The sequence below is a fragment of the Microcaecilia unicolor genome, chromosome 2 (genome assembly GCF_901765095.1).
Source record: "Microcaecilia unicolor chromosome 2, aMicUni1.1, whole genome shotgun sequence".
Classification (NCBI taxonomy): domain Eukaryota; kingdom Metazoa; phylum Chordata; class Amphibia; order Gymnophiona; family Siphonopidae; genus Microcaecilia; species Microcaecilia unicolor.
This window is the reverse complement of record NC_044032.1, coordinates 493,809,929-493,828,990: the sequence shown is the minus strand read 5'-3', so window position 1 is coordinate 493,828,990 and position 19,062 is coordinate 493,809,929. Positions and strand designations below refer to the sequence as shown.

The 19,062-nt window shown below is 42.2% G+C and overlaps 1 protein-coding gene across 1 annotated transcript in view; it reads left to right on the top strand.

The window, feature by feature from the left end:
* The first annotated feature begins 5,943 nt into the window (after nt 1-5,943).
* Nucleotides 5,944-19,062, top strand: part of LRPAP1 (LDL receptor related protein associated protein 1) — a 53,469-nt gene continuing 40,350 nt past the window's right edge. Inside the window, exons 1-2 of the mRNA XM_030191144.1 lie at nt 5,944-6,207; nt 13,587-13,731. Coding sequence (XP_030047004.1) covers nt 6,031-6,207; nt 13,587-13,731 — 322 coding nt within the window. The 5' untranslated portion in view covers nt 5,944-6,030. The remainder of the gene's footprint in view (nt 6,208-13,586; nt 13,732-19,062) is intronic.

The following is a 19,062-nucleotide window of genomic DNA, read 5'->3' as shown; positions in this document are numbered from 1 at the left end:
CTATTTTTAATATGGAGGTTGTAAATGGTCGTACACTAATAAAAATATTGGCACATAGCCATTTACTTCCTGAGCCCTTACCGCCTCCTCACGTGCTAACCCAGCAGTACTTGGTCAGTGTGCAGCACTGCCCAATTACCACCGAGCACGCTTACTCTTCACCCCCCGCACTAGAAAATACAAAATTATTTTCTGGCACAGGAAACAGCAGTAGTGCTGTTTTGCTACGTTACCCATGCAGTAGCCCTACTGCTCCTTAGAAAAGGGGCTCCTTAGTATGCTAGTGGAGAAGAAAAAATGTTACTTTTCTTTTCTTTTCATTTGGTGTTAAGGCATTTTTTTTTTTCAGTCCTCTCAACTTCCTGGAGATAACACTATGGAAAGGGACATCAATTTTAGTTTTCGCATAGAGGGCACCAAAACCAGCCCTGATTTTGTCTTTTGATTCTCTGGTGATTTCACTGTATTGTCCACAGTGACTCCAAGCAAGACCACTAGAAGGCCAGGACAGGCAACACACGAATCATGTCTTGAATCCTGAATGACAAGATGCCCCCCACGCCTCTTCCTGAGGCATAATTTCTAAACTGGAATCCACCAGAAGCGTGCTGTCTTGAGAGTGACAGATCCTGAGCAGTCTCCGGTGATTGACAGGTCGAAGACTGGAAAAGGGTGGGCTTACTGATGGTACGGAAATGAGTGGTGGATAAGTGTGGCCAACAGACCTTCCAACTCTCCCGCATTCAGGGGAGACTCCCGTTTTGGCAAGGTCATCTCCCGCACTCCCGCTGAGACACCGCGAGTCAGATCGCATTTTCCCCCACTGCTGCAGCTTCTCCTGTGGGCAGCAGCAGCCATGAAAAAAAAAGGTAACAAACAAAAAAGCAAGCGCTGGGCCACAGCAGCCATCAGACATGCACTGTCGGCTCTGCCAGTCCTCTCTCTGAGAGGGTAGAGAGAGGAAAGAGGACCGGCAGAGCTGACAGCCCATACTTGAAGGCTGCTGTGGTCCTGCGCTTGCTATTTTTTTTGTTACGGCCGCTGCTGCCCAACAGGAGTAGCAACAGTGGCCTGGAAACGGATACTGGGTGGAAAAGGGAGCGGGAGGCAGGAGGTAGAATGGAGAGAGTGGGGAGGAAATGATAGAGTGAAGACACTGGATAGATGAGGGGTACAGAGAGAGAGAGATGAGTGGAAAGATGGGGAGAGGACAGGACATGGAAAAGGGCTGGAAAGAGAAGCTGCTGTAGAGAAGGATGGGGAGAAGGGGGGGGGGATCCTGGCTGAACAGATGGTGAGAGAAAGAGAGGAGATGTTGGATGAAAGGAGGGAGAGAAAGGGGGAAGAAGCTGGAAGGGTAGGGATAAAATCAGGAGGGATACTGAAGGATGGAAAGAGAGAGAGGGGACATGATGAATGGAGAAGGGTACAGATAGACACTGGATGGAAAGATTGGGGTAGATGGATGGAAGGATCGGGAGAAGGGGTAGACATTGGATGGAAGGATGAGAAAAGAGGGAAGACAGATGGAAGGGAGAGAAAGATGCTAGATGGAAGGATAGGGAGAGAAAAAGGGAAGACGCTGGATAGGATAGGGAGAGAAAGAGGGGAGATGGATGAAAGGATGCAGAGAGAAAGGGGGAGAGACTGGAAGGATGTGGAGAGAGAGGGGGGACACTGAACAGAAAAGGGTAGAGAGATAGACACTGTATAGGAGGGGGGAGAGAGACACTGGAAGGAAAGATGAGAGACAGGGTAGATGGGTAGAAGGATGGGGAGAGAAAGAGGGAAGACGCTGGATGGAAGGGTAGGGAGAAAAAGAGAGGAGATGCTGGATGGAAAGGGGAGAGGACAGAGTACTGAAAGACTGGAGAATAAGAGGAAGGGGCATGGGGAGAACAAGGGTGAAGAAAAGATGAAAAGCCATAGGTAGATGAAGTAAAAAGAAGGAAATTAAAGAATGGATAGTAACAATGAATTAAATCTGGACAGAGAGAGGGGCAGAATAATATTGAAGAAAACAAAGAAAAAGGAGAGAAAATGTCAAATGGACAGGAAACCCTGGCAAGAGAGTTAAGAGAAGATGAAGGAAAGCGGAATCAAGAGAATGGGAGCAACACAATTAGAAAAAGTAAATGGCCAGACATCAAATATAGAAAATAATTTTATTTTTAATTTAGGATAAAGTAATGTGGTAGCTGTGTTAATATTGGTCAATAAATGCAAATAAAACACAAAATAAAAAATAAGGTGATACCTTCTCTGATTTAAAAACATTTTTGATTAGCTTTCTAAGACCAGCACTTCCTTCCTCAGATCAGGAGAGGACACCATAACAGCATTATACTGACATGACCTGAGGCAGGAGGTTTTGGACTGTGAAAGCTACTTGAAAAGAGTATTAGGCTATTAAATGAAATACTTTCTGAAATGGCCATAGGTTTGAGGTGTGCCAGGGGGCGGAGCCATGTAGTGGGTTGAGCCAAGGCAGAGTGGGGCGGGGCTGGAGCGTGGACTAAAATCTCCCTCTCAAAAATTGTGACCCATTGGATGTTCTGGGCCAAAGAGGTTAGATTGAGAACAGGAGACGGTACGAGGCTATCTAACCCATTATATGCCAGTAGGCAGAACTTGCTGGCAGTAGGCGGAGATTGCCGCCACACTGGTTCACCCAGTGGAGGACAAAATTTTTTTTTTTTTTACTTGACAGCTTTTTACTTTATTTAAAGCTTCCCATATGTAAATATAAATATCATGAAATAAATACTAAGCATCACTATAACAGCTTCAAAAATTATTGTAATTGGTAATCAATAGAAATCAAACAAAATAAAACATGGAAAAGAAAATAAGATGATACCTTTTTTATTGGACATAGTACATTTCTTGATTAGCTTTCGAAGGTTGCTCTCCTACCCACCCCAATCCTCCCACCCTGTCAGACTGTCATAGTAATGCTTGAATGTTTTCACTTATATACACTGTCAGCTAGCACATTTGCTTATTTCTGATCTGACGAAGAAGGGCAACCTTCAAAAGCTAATCAAGAAATGTATTAAGTTATGTCCAATAAAAAAGGTATCATCTTATTTTCTTTTCCATGTTTTATTTTGTTTGATTTCTATTGATAACCTTAAGAGTGGACTAACACGGCTACCACACTCCTCTTTGTAATTGGTAGAAACAGCATTAATAAAGGTTTTTCTATACTGCTCTATACAATAAGGTAATACGTAGGCAAATTTCAGTGAGGATTCCCTGCTTACTGATAAGTTTATCTTAACTGTTGTAATCTGCCATGGGAAGCCTGGTGTTATAAAGATTAGAAGTAAGATTAAACTCTCCTCTCATTGGGGCACATGGAATAACATCTTCACCTTATATGTTTTGTACAAATGGATTATTCTGTTTTGAGCATGTTTCAAGGACAAGTGGTTTTCATAAGTCAAAATAATAAAATTAAATGTTTTCTTTCATGCAGCTCTCTCTTTTGTTTAAATATAACTAAATGGCCTATGTCCCTAATGCAGTCCATTGGTTTTCTTATACTTTGTCCTTGTGATGATTTATACTGTACCAAAACTGGAAATACAGTGAGACAGAATAACAGAATTCAGAAACATCCAAAACTTATTTTTTATGTTTTAATCATCTTTATTCAAAGCACATGTTGGTTGATAAGCTTCATACAGAACAAGATAAAACAGTGAAGTGTCCAACATGGCACAATAAAAACTTTTATAGATAATATAACCCAAGAACCTTTCCCCTCCCGTAATCCCCTACCTATAAGCCCACTCGACTGTTTCCACTCACCAAAATAACACAACAGATGTACAGATCAGTAGGACCCAAAGCAGTACAAAACAAGTCATAAAGAACACAGTTTATACCAAATTGTTTAACCACCCTTATGTGGTTAAGAAATTATTTATTGTGGTCTTACAACAGACATCCCATCACGCTATGCATCACCATTTGGAAAACATAAATGTCATTCAGCTCCAACTGTTCTACTTCTGCTTTCCCTTAGTTATCATTATTCCCAGGCGTCATCTATATACAAACACACAGCTGGGAGCCTTTTACACCAAACAGACTTGAATAAGAAATAAATATATATCACAAAACTGAAAAATGTTAGGTCATTTAGGGCCCTGTTTACTAAGGCGTGTTAGCGTTTTTAGGGCCCTGTTTACTAAGCAGCATTATAGATGCGTTAACATTTTTAACGTGCGTTAACCATGTAAGTGCCTACAATATCCCTATAGGCGCCTACATGGTCAGTGCTCGCGCTAAGTGTAGCCACGCTAAAAACATTAACGCACCTTAATGTGCCTACAATTAGCACACACACTAACCGTGTAAGCACCTATAGGGATATTGTAGGCGCGCGTACATGGTTAACACATCAAAAAGGTAAGGTATACACAAAAAATGGCACGTGAGTTTATCTTGTTGGGCAGACTGGATCCGTACAGGTCTTTTTCTGCCGTCATCTACTATGTTACTATGTTATGTTACATGATAAAAATGTTAACGTGCCTATAACGCGGCTTTGTAAATAGGGCCCTTAGACTGACTCTGGACTTGTACATGAAGGTAGCTCTGCCCTCATTATTGCTTATGTACTCATTATTGCTCTTTTAAATAGTAGTAATAAACAATATTAAGTGCATTTTTATAATACACTAGTAAAAATGCCCCGTTTCTGATGCGAGGCTAGCAAGGTTTTCTTCAGAGTGTGCATGTGGGAGTGTCCCTGCCCTCTCTCTCCCCCTCCCCCCTCCGAGTCCAGTCCTTCAGTGTTACGTTTCCTGCTGTGCTGTGTTTGTATTACCGAGAGAGTGAGGGCGTCTCTCTCCCCTCCCCCCTCTGAGTCCTTCACTGTTACAGAGAGAGGGATTTCGTGCTGTGCTGTTTTCCTTCACTCATGGGGAAACCGGATATCTGTGGCGCTTCACACTTCCGGCTGGAGGCGTCATAGAACGTTGGGGTTGACTTTTATATAGATAGATAGAATAGATAGAAGATAGATTCCACAAAACAAAAAGCGCAAGTTCCCACAAAACATCTTTCTCTTTTGATCTAGGCACAGGAAAAACAAAAAAGATTTTAAATGCTACAGGTTTCAACCTAATTCATGTTTAATGTCGATATAAATCTCATAAATAAGTAAATAAATAAAAAAAGCTGAATATTGAGCACCTCACCTGATTCTCATAACATGATGTCTATTTTAGTAGCCCTTTACCAGGAGAAAACAAATCTCTGCACGAATATAACACATGCTAGGGTGTCCCTGTAACCTAACCAGCCCCTCCAAATGACACACTGATTACGAGTTATAACCTACGAAATGTTATTCCGTTATTCTTCTTCCTCTGTGTACATCCGAATGCTGCATAAACTGGCATGTTTGAAAATATAATTGAGATTAAATAAAAATGCTACCAAACAATAAAGAACGACAACGTGGATGGCTGGATAAGCTAGTTCATAAGTTTTCTTGCTTTATTTTGTGTGTTCGAGGTGCTGCTGCTGACGGACGGCTGAATGAAGGAGGGGAAACAGATCAGAGGCTAACCTGATGCTCTCTCAACCTTTTGACGTCATGCCGTCTCCAGTTCTCAATCTAACCTCCTTGAGTGTGGCTGTTAGTAGAAGTGTGAACTGATTGAGCGTTGATTGGTGGATCTGTCCTTAGGAGGCGGGCCGATTGGGCAATAGAACGATGATTGGTGAGTGGAAGAGCGGAAAGGGGCATACCTAATGGCATAGAGAGCAGTGATTGTTGAATGTGACCGTGGGGGCGGGGACAAGTTCCCAACAGACGACTGATGGAGATGTAATTGGTGGATTGGCAGCTGGTAGGCGGGCTGAATGACTGCCAGGGGAAGCAATGATTGGTGGATTGTGTTATGTGGCTGGGGGCGGTGCCGGCCAGTGTGTTGGTAATGGTATCCTAATTCCTAAAGAACTGTGTACAGTACAGTAAGCTTTGACGTTTTTTTGCTATTTCGCATCGCAATGCTTCCTCGTCTCTTTTTCGGGCTAGCGCTGTTCGGTTGTTTGGTGCTTACTGCCCTCGGGGGCGGCGGAAACAACAACAGATATTCGCGGGAGGTGAATGAGAAAGAGACGCAGCGTGAGGCAATCGAATTCCGGGTTCTTAAACTGAACCAAGTGTGGGAGAAAGCGCAACGGGTGAGTGTTTGAGGCTGGCAGAACTCTCTGAGCCGGCAAAACAAATGATAACCTGCTGTCCGTGTTCACGCTCATACACACTGGGCTTTTTCTCCCGCTGAGTGTATTTTGTGTGTGGCCAATTATGGTAGGCACACGTTTGCTTTTCACTAGGATTGAGGTTTAAGCAATTCTGGTTTATTTTGGTGGAAAGGGACTAGGAAAAAGGCGGATCTTGCGTGTTCTTTTTTTCTCAGAACCGCTTATCAGAGGATGCGGCATTTGAGCCGCCGGAGATGACTCCTGGATCTTCCCATCGGAAGTGTAGGATCCGCCTCCCTTTTCTTGTCTGCCAGCAGTTTATTCTGCGGCTTTTAAAAGAGGAAAAGAAGCCAGATTCTTCTCCACATCCTATACTTTCCGCTTTAAAAGTCGTCGGGGAATCCGGAGGACGCTTGGATAAACTACTGGCAGAGAAAAAAAGGGGACCGGCTATTAATGTTTCTAGTCTGTTTGGGCCATTGAGGGAAAATGGTTTTGACTGCATAGTTTTAGTAAAAAATGTAACTAAGATTTTGATGTGCGCTCACGTTTTTAAAAATTTGCTGAATCCCATAGATCTAGAATGCTATTTAGTCTCTGCTTGCCTTTTCTAGCAGTTTGTCTCACATGCTGCAGAAAATGGGCGATGTGCATTAGAACTGTGTGCTATCTTCTGTACACAGTTGCACAATGCACATACTGAAAGTTTACTCCCAATAGAGTAAACTAATGGCATGCAAGTTACTGTCAACCACTAAAGAGCTCTCATTTATTATACAGAAAATCAATATGTTCAAAAACTCTTAATCACCAATTCAGAACAGTAAAGAGAAGAAAAGTAAACTTCAGATATAGGTGTCAGTACTAACTGCAACAGCCACTGTTATTAATCATTAGTTACAAAAAAAAAAACTCAGTGAAAATGCAAAATCTTCACCCTGTGTCTTTTCTAATGTCAGACTTCATATTTTTTATGACATTTATATCCCATATTATCCTGGAAAACAAGCTCACGTTCAGTGTGGCTCAGTTTAGATTAAAAATACAGAGTTTGAATTTCAACAGAGTAACAGATTAGCAAATCAACTACAAATAGTGTACATATTGATAGATTCGCAGTACAGAAAAGAAGCAAGATTGGCAACTGGATATTGTTATATTAACTAATATAATGAATTTTGGAACTAATTGGTGAACAAATTAGTTTTTAGCAATTTTTGGAATTGTAAGCAGTTAGCATGAAATCTAATAGATTTTGGGAGAGAGTTCCAATATAGAAGAAACCAGCAGAGAGTACTGATTTATAAACCACGTTTTTAAAATTTGGTGGCCAAAGTATGAGAGGTCCCTGGTTCCAAGTAGGTCTTTGGCTGCCATGGCACATAGCTAGTGTGCCCAATGCCTCCAGAGCTTCACAATGATGCAAATGATGCAAGGCTGGGTCACTCTTCCTTTGGTGTGAAGATGCCCTCAAGAGGAGTGGGCGAAAATCATGTCAGACCAGTGGGTTCTGGATATTCTCACAGAAGTTTACACTTAATATTGTTTATTACTACTATTTAAAAGAGCAATAATGAGTACATAAGCAATATGCATAGAGGAATCCTGTGCAGAAGGAATGGTTCCTCAGAAGCTTAGCTGAAATTGGGTGGCGGAGCAGTTGGGGGAAGAGGGGGTGGTGGTTGGGAGGCGAGGATAGGGGAGGGCAGACTTATACGGTCTGTACCAGAGCCGGTGATGGGAGGCGGGACTGGTGGTTGGGAGGCGAGAAATACTGCTGGGCAGACTTATATGGTCTGTGCCCTGAAAAGGACAGGTACAAATTCAAGGTAAGGTATACACATATGAGTTTGTCATGGGCAGACTGGATGGACCATGCAGGTCTTTATCTGCCGTCATCTACTATGTTACTATGTTACTATGTTAAGTTGGAGTTCTCCTGCCCAGTCGTTCTTATCTTCTTCCAGCCTCCTTGTTTAAAGGCGGTTAAGGTTCAGGCCACCATCGATTCTGTGCTGGCACTCCTGGCCATTGTAACAGTTCTTCAGGCTGAACAGGGATAAGGCTCATTCTCTGTCTACTTCATTGTCCCAAAGAAGGAAGGCACCTTTCGTCCAGTCTAAAGGTCTAAACCGCTGCCTCCGAGTGTCCTGCTTTTGCATGGAGACACTAAGAGCAGTCATAGCCTCAGTTCAAGCAGGAGAATTTCTAACTTCTATCGATCTCAAGGCGTACTTTCATATACCCATATGGCAACTGCATCAGAAGTTTCTACGTTTTGCAGTGCTGGGACCTCACTTCCAGTTCATGGCTTTGCCCTTCGGTCAAGCCATGGCTCCAAGAATGTTTTCCAAGTTTATGGTGCTGGTGATGGTGGTTGCCTTCCTTCAGCACCAGGGAATCGGAGTTCACCTGTATCTCAGCTGGCTCATTCATATGTCCTAGTCAGTTAGCGTAGCAGCGAAGGACAAAGTTGTCTATCTGCTCAGTCATTGAGTTGGATGATCGATTTTGAAAAGAGCAAACTAACTCCATCACAGATGCTGCAGTATCTGGGTGTTCTAGTTGACACAGTGCGGGAGAGGATCTTTTTCATTCAGCGCAGGAGGCCCTCCTCGGTCAAGACAATCCCAGGGTCTGGGACTATTTCCAGGTTCTAAGGTCATTGCCATGTGCATGGGTCATATGTGGCTATTAAAGGAATCTCTTCTCAGCTGCTGGTCTCCAGTGTCAAAGAAGTATGACCTCTATCTTCCTTGGACACTGGTTGCCAGACAGAGTATTCAGTGGTGGTTGTCACCCAAGAATTTGACCGTTGGAGCTCCCTTTCCCATAACACAATGGGAGTGGTGACAATAGATGCCAGCAAGTTGAATTGGGGAGCTCATTACAAGTTTTATCTGGCATTGGGCACCTGAGCAGAATAGGAGTCTCGGTGGTCGATAAATCGCTTGAAGCTCAGGGCACTGCGGAATGCCTTACGCAACTTTGCAGCTTTTCTGATGAGGGCTCCAGTCTGAATTTCCTCTGACAATGTGACGCTGGTGGCTTATATCAACAAGCAAGGTGGGACCTGCAACTGTCTGATGGCAAGAGCAAGCTGCGCTGAGAAGCTTTCTTGAGTTGTTCAACAGTCTACTTTGTGGTTTTGTACCTTGGAAGTATAAAAACTCTATTTGTTTTTCCAGCAGAGACCCCTTAGGCAGGCTTTCTAAGCTGAAACACATTCCCGTGTTGGGTCTTTTTGCATATGAAAACTTATAACATTTTAGTATATGGTAAATTTATCATATTACTAGCAGTTGAGCCCGTAAAAACGGGCTGGTATTGGGGTTTTCCTTCCCCCTCCCTCCCCCCCCTTCACCCGGCCCGGGCCCTCTCTTCGTTATTCAACTTACAGCAGCGCCAAAACAGCAGCAAGCAGCAGCTCCCGTTGGCCTTCCTTCACTGCCTGTGCCTCGCCCTCGTGTGACGTCACGTCGGCGAGGGCGGGGCACAGGCAGGGAAGGAAGGCCGACGGGAGCTGAAGCTGAGCTGCTTGCTGCTGTTTCAGCGCTGCTGTAAGTTGAACAACGAAGAGAGGGCCCGGGCCGGGTGAAGGGGGGGTGGTAGCGGCTACCTTGGGGGGGGAGCGGTAGCGACGTCAGCGGTTCCCTCCCTCCCTCGCAGTTTCCCTCTCTGTCCCGCCCCCCTCCCCCCGTCATCACGTATTGACGTGGGGGCGGGGCAGAGAAGGTCTCTACTGCGCATTTGCGGTGAGTACGGTCACTCGCCGTTTATATGTTTGATACTTATATATTTGTCCTGGATATAAAGCACTGGTAAATATGTTATATTTAACAGAACTTGGATCCAGAACAAAAAATGTAAAGCCTAATATCTGTAGGAGTTGGAGTCAGACAGTAGAAAAATGTTGGATTTGAAGGTATGGTGTATCGACTCCATTGCCCTGCTGCTGACATCTGCTGTGTTCAAAATTTTGATTCAGGTGTGTAGCATTCATTAAACTTTAATTTCCTCTTCTCCGCCCCTCCAAGTTAATCCTAACATAGCTGAGCCCTAAACTGAAGAGAAAACAAGTTCTTAAACTGTACAGTTTATGGTCCATGTGCTTTACAACAGTGAAAGTTTCATTTACTTATCTATGAAATTTAAAACCTGCCATGAGAAAGGGATGTATAACCTGTGTATTCAATAAATAAAGAGGATGAATAACCTGAACATACTTGTACAAGTATTTAACATCCTTGTATTTTTAAGTAAAATATGTTTGAACTACTCTGGAGAATGAATTGGTTAATAGATACTACAACAGAGCAAGGTTCATTATCTGCTTTCTTAAGTTGGTAAAGACATAATGTTTAACCATATAGCTCATCACACTATTTGATGCCACCTGGTTTATCCTAGTCATTCATTTGTTCTGGTAGTGTTCAACTTTCACATGACGTGTGAGGTAAAAATTATTTGAAATGGCATTTAACCAAACTTACATACAGAATAGTCTGAATATTTCAGTATGGGTCTTATTATCCACTGCTCTTTTATTGGATCTTGAATGCCAGTTGCATTTTTTTTTTTTGCGCTAACCTTTTAATAAGCTGAAGAGAGTAACTTTAAAACAAGATTTGAAGGAAAAGCTGACTGTTGCTCAAGTATGTTGTGACAGAACAGCATGTTTTTTAAGCCTGAAAATTGTATTGAATATTTCTTGAAATGTATTTCTCTAGTTTGGCCAGCAGGTGGTGCATGTTTATGTGTAAAACTGTTACAGAGGAAAGACTGTTCCTTCTTTTAGGGGGTCTTTTACTAAAGCTTAGATCAAGTTATATGCAGCAGGGCCCTGCTGCAGATAGCTCGAGCTAAGCTTTAGTAAAAGACCCCCTTAGTTTGCACTCAGATAAAGGAAATGCCTGTAGTGATGTAAACATCTATTTTTTTGAACCTTGTTGTTCTGGGCCCTGATTGGCTCAGGAGCTCATTTCATTTGGATTGTACTGGAATTTGCTCCAGTTTCAGCCTAGGTGAAGAGAGAGAGCGAAAGCTCTTTGCTGAAGCCCTGTAAAACAGTTGTATATGATGATTGGTGAGCAGCTATATGTCCTGATCTCCCTAGCTACTTTCTAGAAAGTAAACAAATGTTTAGTTAGTGTTATAATTGAGCCATATTTCAGTTACCTGTTATTGTTTGCTGATTGCACATTTTTTGTTCATTGTTCAATTTTTAAGACAATAAACAATTTAGTTTGTTGCCTCTGCCTGTCTGGACTGATAAAGAATCCTGGTAGTTTTTGTGTTGAGTCTGTGAGTGCTTTCTAGGAACTGTGGGACCATTGGGAGTGTGGCCTCCAGTAACCTAGAAATCACTGGGGATAATTTGAGAGCGGGAGACTCACCCAGAGGCGGTTGGGACCCAGTCGGTGAGAGGAGGGTTCTAGTGTAGAGCACAAACAGCATGCACCTGAGCTGTGCCGGGGATAGACCCTCATAAGTGGCCGTGGGTAACCCCAGGCGGGTAGCTAGGCATTTCGTGACAAATGCACAGTGCAAAGTAAGGTAAAATGTGAAGGTTAGAATATCCTGGTACGGTATAATAAAGCTAAAGCAGCCCAGGGGTATTTAAATAATAATATAAGATTCCCAATTGTCCTCATCAACTGCTATTCAGGTTGTAAATACAAATAACAAGCATACTTTAAATTGTATGTAAATGGTAGAAGTCCTAAAAAAATAAGACTGAAGAGTTAGAATTCCTGCACTACATGGCTCAGACTTGCATAGAGCCGTGTGGTATAGAGAGGTAGAAACTCCAACTCTGGTTGCTAAGGTCACCTTTTTGTTGTTATTTTTAAAAGGACCATGAAAATCTAGGTGCCAGAAGCAAATTGGTTCCTATCATGCCCTGGTATAAACATTTATATGTTCACCATGGATATGCTGTGTGATCTATTAAGTTAAAAAGTTTTATTTTGAAAAGTGTATATAGCAGTTTTTTTCATTCTGCTTACATAAGTTTTTTACTAGTGGCAACAAAGCTTTTCCCATTGGCCCTTTTTGCCAGGGTACCATTTGGGTGCTCTGCTTGTTATTTGTGTGTCCTTTCCTTTTGTGTTCTGTTCACTAGCTTTAAATCTGGGTGCAGACAGGCAAAAATAAGCATCCAGCCAAGTGAAAATACCCACATGGACACCAGTGAAAAAAGTTGCTTTTCAAGCTGCTGGCCTAGCTTAAAACTGTATTTTATAGCTGCTGATTTCATCTGCTTTGCAGTCAGGAATGTAGAGTTATGCATCCATATCCTCAGTCTTACTGAGCAAAGCAGATGAGCCAGCATGAGTAAAGTAGGTTTTGTTTCGAGCCATTTAATCTGCAGATGGTTTAGTTTTTCTCCTAGTTTGTTGGCACTTTTCAGTTTTATATGTAAAAGTGATGAGGGGCTTTTTTGTCTGGAGGTGCAATAAAAATGGCTCTGTGGGGCTGGCATTGTTAGGGGTGGTTGGTTGCAAACAGGGCGTTTGCTTAGGGACCCTAAGCCTACTTGAAGCTGAACAAGATACAGCCTACTGGTAAACTTTGGAGCCCCTCTTAAAGTTTCTGCACTGGACTCCAGCATGTTTAACACTGCCCCTGTGGATCTGACATCTAGCCTTTTGAAAATGATTTTTTATTTGATGTGTGGGCTCATTTAAGGTTAAAGTTGAAAAGCATTTGAAAATCCATTCGTGATCATGAGCCTTCATTTCCTTCCTTATTTGTGCTTACAACAGGCAGCCTGACTTGCGTTTGCAGCTTCTCCATTGTAGGCCACGAGCGCTGTTCAAGTATCACCCTGATGCTGAGAAAGCACAGCTCTTCCTGTCTTCTGTCATTATGTTGGGTGGGGCATTTAAGACTTCAGTTAATGCATTTGCCTTGTTCTTTACTCAGAAATTTTATTTTGAACGGGACAAAATAGGTACATATGATATATTTACGACTACATCCTGGTTTTTTGTTTTTTTTTTTTTTTTCCTTCATGAAAAGAATATCAGAATTATAAGTGCCACATTGATATTTATCAGGAGTAACCTAAGGAAATACATCTTTGTGGAAAGGGTGATGAATTTGTGGAATGGTCTCCTGGCTGAGACGAACACTATCTGAATTCAAGAAAGCATGGGACAAGTACATAGGATCTTAAGGGAGAGGAACAGTTAATGATGGATGGTATTGATGGGCTGACTGGATGCGCCTTGTGGTCTTTATCTACTTTCATTTTCTGTGTTTCTTTGATAAACATTCTACAAAGAAATATGGTATAATGCATAGGCTGATACTTACTGTGGAGTAATTATTACTTTTACTTTTTCAATTTAAAGCTGCACCTGTCTGCTGTGAAACTGACAGAACTGCACAGTGACCTGAAAATGCAAGAAAAAGATGAGTTGAATTGGAAAAAACTGAAAGCTGAAGGATTAGATGAAGATGGAGAAAAAGAAGCCAAGCTCAGGCGCAACTTTAGTGGTAAGAGTCTCAAGTCATTGTAAGAACGTGGTATTTCATTAAGAACCATGATTGAGATATGCTTGCCTTTCTAGCACTGAACAAAAGACATAGGGGTCAATTCACCCCTTCCTTTAGAACTACCACTTTGCAAAAGTCATAAAAGGGCTTCATGGATGTTTAGTGTAATTGAATGTCAAATCTGGAAAAAGTAATATGGGGCATTCTAGAAGAGAAGTCACTCTAAACACTTTGGTCCACCCCAGACAGTCTTCCAAGGGATTATTAATCCCAGATATCTGCAAAGCGGTTATTTACCGCCTGGAGACCTCTTCCCCAAATACACAGTGCAATCCACTTAAGTGCAAGGGTCTGCGACCAAAGAAATACATGCAGTTAACCGGAGCATGCACTTAACCGTTGTGACCCAAAGAAGCTTGACATCTGATAAACATATGTACAGTACTGTTTGTTTTATGTACAGTATACAGTCTCCATTAACTGACGTTAGGCTTACTTGAAGTAATCAGTCATAGTACTCTGTACACTCTTGTGTCTGTGAGTTCCATAGACCGTCTGCCAGACGGTAAAAACTGTCATAGCACTGACATCCAGTGGCCTCCAGATAGGCCCGAACGGTGTTGAGACTCTCCAGCGCTCTTACAAAAGTGACAGGAGGTTGTTGAATTTCGTCAGCATGTGCCTCGCTGCTCATTTCATCATCTGTTTCATCATCAGCCGTTGCCTGCATGTAGGCGCATATCTGGACATCTGTGCTGTCGTCAGCTGTTTGTAGATCGTAATCAACAGCTACGTAGTGATGAAACTCCTCTTCAGTAACACAGACTAGGATGTCAATAGCCTGTTCATCTGACGCGTTTGCAACAGCTGCATCTGTTTCGTCCCTCTCCACATCCCTAACGAAGCTTGCCCACTTGTAGCAGTTCACAATGGTTGCCTGTGTAACATGATTCCAGGCTTCTTTCTGCATATGTAGGGAATCCAACAGTGATAGATTACGAGCCAGTTCAACAGCATGTTTATCCTTGCCAGTCTGATCATCCATAATGCTCATCAGACGACGTAGCACAAGAGCCCGATAATGTTGTTTGAAATTGGCTATTAAGCCCTGATCCATAGGTTGGATCAGAGAGGTAGTGTTTGGTGGCAGGAAGACCACCTTGATGTTAGACAGCCTGACATCAATACCATGTGCAGCACAATTATCTCAAAGCAACAAAATCTGACGCTTTTGTGCCCGCATTCTAGTGTCTAACTTTAGCCACTGCTTCCAAATTTCCCCAGTCATCATGAATTTGCGTTAGCCTCATATGACACAGGACGTCGCTTAACATTCTTGAAGCAACGGGGCTGTTTGCTCTTTCCAGTGACGAGTGGTTCCAACTTCTCACTCCCATCCATATTGCAGCAAAGGAGGATCGTCAGTCGGTCCTTCGACATTTTACCTCCTGTAGTTTCAGCTTGTTTGAATGCAAGTGTTCCATCAGGAATCGCTTGCCAGTAGAGACTGTTTTCATCAGCATTGAAAATGTCACAAGGTGCAAACTCGTTCAAGATGGTAGGCAGAACTGAAACAACCCAATTTTCAGCACCAAAGTCATCAGCGTCTTGTTTTTCACCATGCTGTTTCTTGAATTTTATGTTGTTCCTCTCCTTCCATCTTTCCAACCATCCAACAGTGGCTTTGAATTCAGTTAGTCCAAGTCTTTCAGCTAGCTGATTAGCTTTCTCCATAAGCAGTGGACCACTGACAGGAAACTGTCTTCTCCTGACTTGAGAAAACCACCGAAGAAGAGCTCTACCTCCTCAGCTTTTCCCGCCCGTTTTCATTTCCGGTGTGGATTTGTATTGTTTTGCCAGTCTTCCAGAAGCTGGTCTTTCTGCTTCAAGATACGTGAAATTTGACTGGGATTGACACCATATTCTTTAGCAATAGATGCTTGACTTTGTTTGTATTCTAATTTTTTAAGAACTTCTATTCGTTCAGCCAGTCTTACAGTTGCGTGACGACGACGACCCCAGTGTACACTCTTAACAACATTCTTTCGCTTATACAGTCTGTGGCAGTTAAAGGGGCGGTAAATTTGAAATCTCATTTGTTGTCACGCGCCAATTGGCTTCCATATTCCGTGCGCACGCTTATGCGGTGTCTTTTCTGCAGAGGAGTGGTCTTAAACCATGCATATAAGCGAATCTTGCACTTATCAGTGGTGCGTTAAACCGAAGTTTGTCCCCATAGAAATTAATGGTGCCAAAAACGGGACCGAAGTACAGCATGCTGTTAAACAGAGCATGCGCTTATCCGACGTGCACTGTATTTACTTCATCTCAGATCAAGATTAAGTTTTTGCCCCTCCCTGTTTTGCTGTGGCACTTCCATCATTTCTTAGAGGAGGAATAATTTGAAAAGGGGGCCAGCGCTGGCATCAGCACGTGTTTTACACGCGTGCCGAGGCCGCCTTTTACCGCAGCTGGTAAAAAGGCAGTCGCGTCTTCCTACAGGAAATGACCGGGGGCAAATAAAGCACTTGCCACATGGCCATTTCAGGGTGGGGGGGGGCTTACCACTACCCAATGAGGTGGCAATAAGTACTCCTGCAGCAACCGGGCAGTGCTGCACTGCTTAATTAGCGCCGGAAATGACGGGTGGGAAGTACTGATGGGCTGCTGCGATAGCCCAGTGGTACTTCGTGTATAGCAAGTGGTAAGCCTGCATTGGGCTTACTACCACTTAGTAAAAGGAGCCCTAAGAGACGAGCAAATATAAAAGATATACAATTGACAGTAAATTAGGAAATAAATATAAAACATGCTGTTAGGTGGGTCTTTCCCATGCACTAAGGCCATTTCTTCTCACAGCTGGAAAACAGCACATGACCATTACCACCAACTATTTTGTAGGCAATAAGGCCTCACAGGCTAATCAGTTAGTGTGCCGGTGCTTATTGATTAGCATAGATATGCTTCACGGGACATCACGGGACACCTCAACTTGTCCTGCAGTAAGCCTTTCAAGCACTCAGTAGCGATTAGTGCAACTTAGTAAAAGGACCCCATAAACAAAATAAACTGACCAGAAACCAATAGTTTATTACATAAAAATCATACATAAAGCATACAAATTAACCAAGCATCATAAACAATTATACACACAAAAAAGTCCACTGAATGATCAGGTGCCCAATATAATTTGGAATGTAGCCTGCCTCAGGGAACATAATTTGGACAAATGTTTGAATTTAAGCAACTGATGATAATTTCAGGACTATGAACCCTAGAAAGGGAACCGTGGATATAAAGAGCAAGGAATAGAGGGAGAGGGGAAGAGGGGGGTGAACATAGAATAAAAGAGTTATAGAGTTTTGTAAGTATGTTATTTGTTTCATATCTTAATTTAAATTAAGATATGAAATATATAACATACTTCCAAAACTCTTTAACAACCAAAGATGGTAGGGATGGAATGCCCCAAGTTATAGCACAGCATATGTCAAAAGAAGCTAAAAACAAGCCAGTTGCCAAAAAAAATAAAAGATGCTTTACATTTTCCTTAATAAATTTAAAATAATACAGGTAGACACTCAACTTCAGGGCAGCTGAGAGACAAAGGCAGGCCCGGGGTAAACACTCCCATACACCCCACCCCGTGCAGGTCCCCCCTTCCCCTAGGCCTGCTTGCTTACTTAGTCTCCTGCTCCTGTGTGCTGGGACCCACATTAACACTGCCACCATAGGTCCTTCTTCCTGCCGTGTTCCCTCCCATCTATGCAGAAACAGGAAGTACTTCACACAGGAGGCGGGACGAGGCAGGAAGAAGGACCTGTAGCCAGCAGACTAGAGTTAATGTGATAACCCAACACACAGGAGCAGGAGACCAATCAGCCTTGCCAACACCGGGCGGGGCCCTCCTTAGAGGCAGAGCTTGGAGTTACCTCGCCCTTCCCCCCCCACCTCTCGCCTCTCAGTGGCCCTGCTCAGCTTGCTCAAAAGGTTCATCTAACCACACAGAAAGTGTTAGCAGTAAATTTGAGAGACTGAGATCTTACTCCACATACCCTGGCTTAGAAGTGAGGTTCATTCTTGTCATGGTATTTACAAAACTATCCTATTTGAAGGACTTGTTCCTAAGAAAGGCACAAGCAATTCAAACTACTATTTGGGCTAAATCCAGGGAAAAGCAGCACAGAGACTATTTAATGCTATGCAAATGACCCTAATCTCCTTTAAAAACTAAAACAAGATGCTCCCAAAATAAAAATTTTTCTTGATGTCTCTGCCTTTTGGGTGCAGCTCTGTCTTGTTATGCGAGTGCCGTTCCCTGATGGCATGTTGAGCACGGCATCAACTATTCCATCTCTGTATGCTGAGCGCAGCCCCATCCTTGTAGGTGGAGTATTTAGAAAATAATGAATGAAATAAAGACCAATCAATTGGAAAAAAAATCAGTACAAATACTATTACCAGGAATTCCTGACTGACTGATAATTCGTAATATGGTTAACCAGATGATCAGTTTTTTTCAAATAATGCGCTCATATTGCTAATTTTAGTTTGAAAATAAATTGCTAGTTGGGTTAATGAAGGAAACATTATCTGAATCCTGCTGAGAGTATTGAATAGGATTGGTATTAGAAACATCTAACCCAATCTTCTTTGTATAATAAGACTTCCTCTTCAGTTTTATGGGCTTCCTTATATTTTTGCAAAGCTAATCTCCCCATTCCTTCTTTACTTCAATATCTACACTTTTAAACCATTTACATTCAGTCTTCTACAAAGTTTTTTTCATAGCCAACAATTCTGCATCAAACCATTTATTGCTCTGATGAATAATTTTATTCTTCAATTGTTTAGGAGCAATTTCATTTAAAATTGTCTCACTAAACTCAATCCGTTCTTTAACAAAATCCACAGTTTCAACTTAAGACCAATCCTGCTGGAATCTTTTCCACAAAAGATTTTCATCAATTTTGCTCCTAGTATAATATATTTCAACTTAACTTTCTGATTTCCTGTGCTTTAATTGGTCTCAATTAACTGTAAATTTAATGAAAGTTTTCCCCAATCAACTTTTATTTTTGATTGTGTGTGTATGAAAAACTGGTCCATTTGGAAATATTGCCCCAAGGAAAGTGCTGTTGACAATAGTTAGTGGTTCATGAATATCTCTCCTGTAATTTATTAAACTTTGGTTCAAGTCCAAGAAATCAATTGGGGAGAAAGTATTCTTTCTACGACCTTATAGAAGATGCAGCTTTTGCTCAAATTGCTGCTAGCTTTACAAATGAGTCAATTGTATAAAACTACATATATTTCAAGAAAATTATGCTA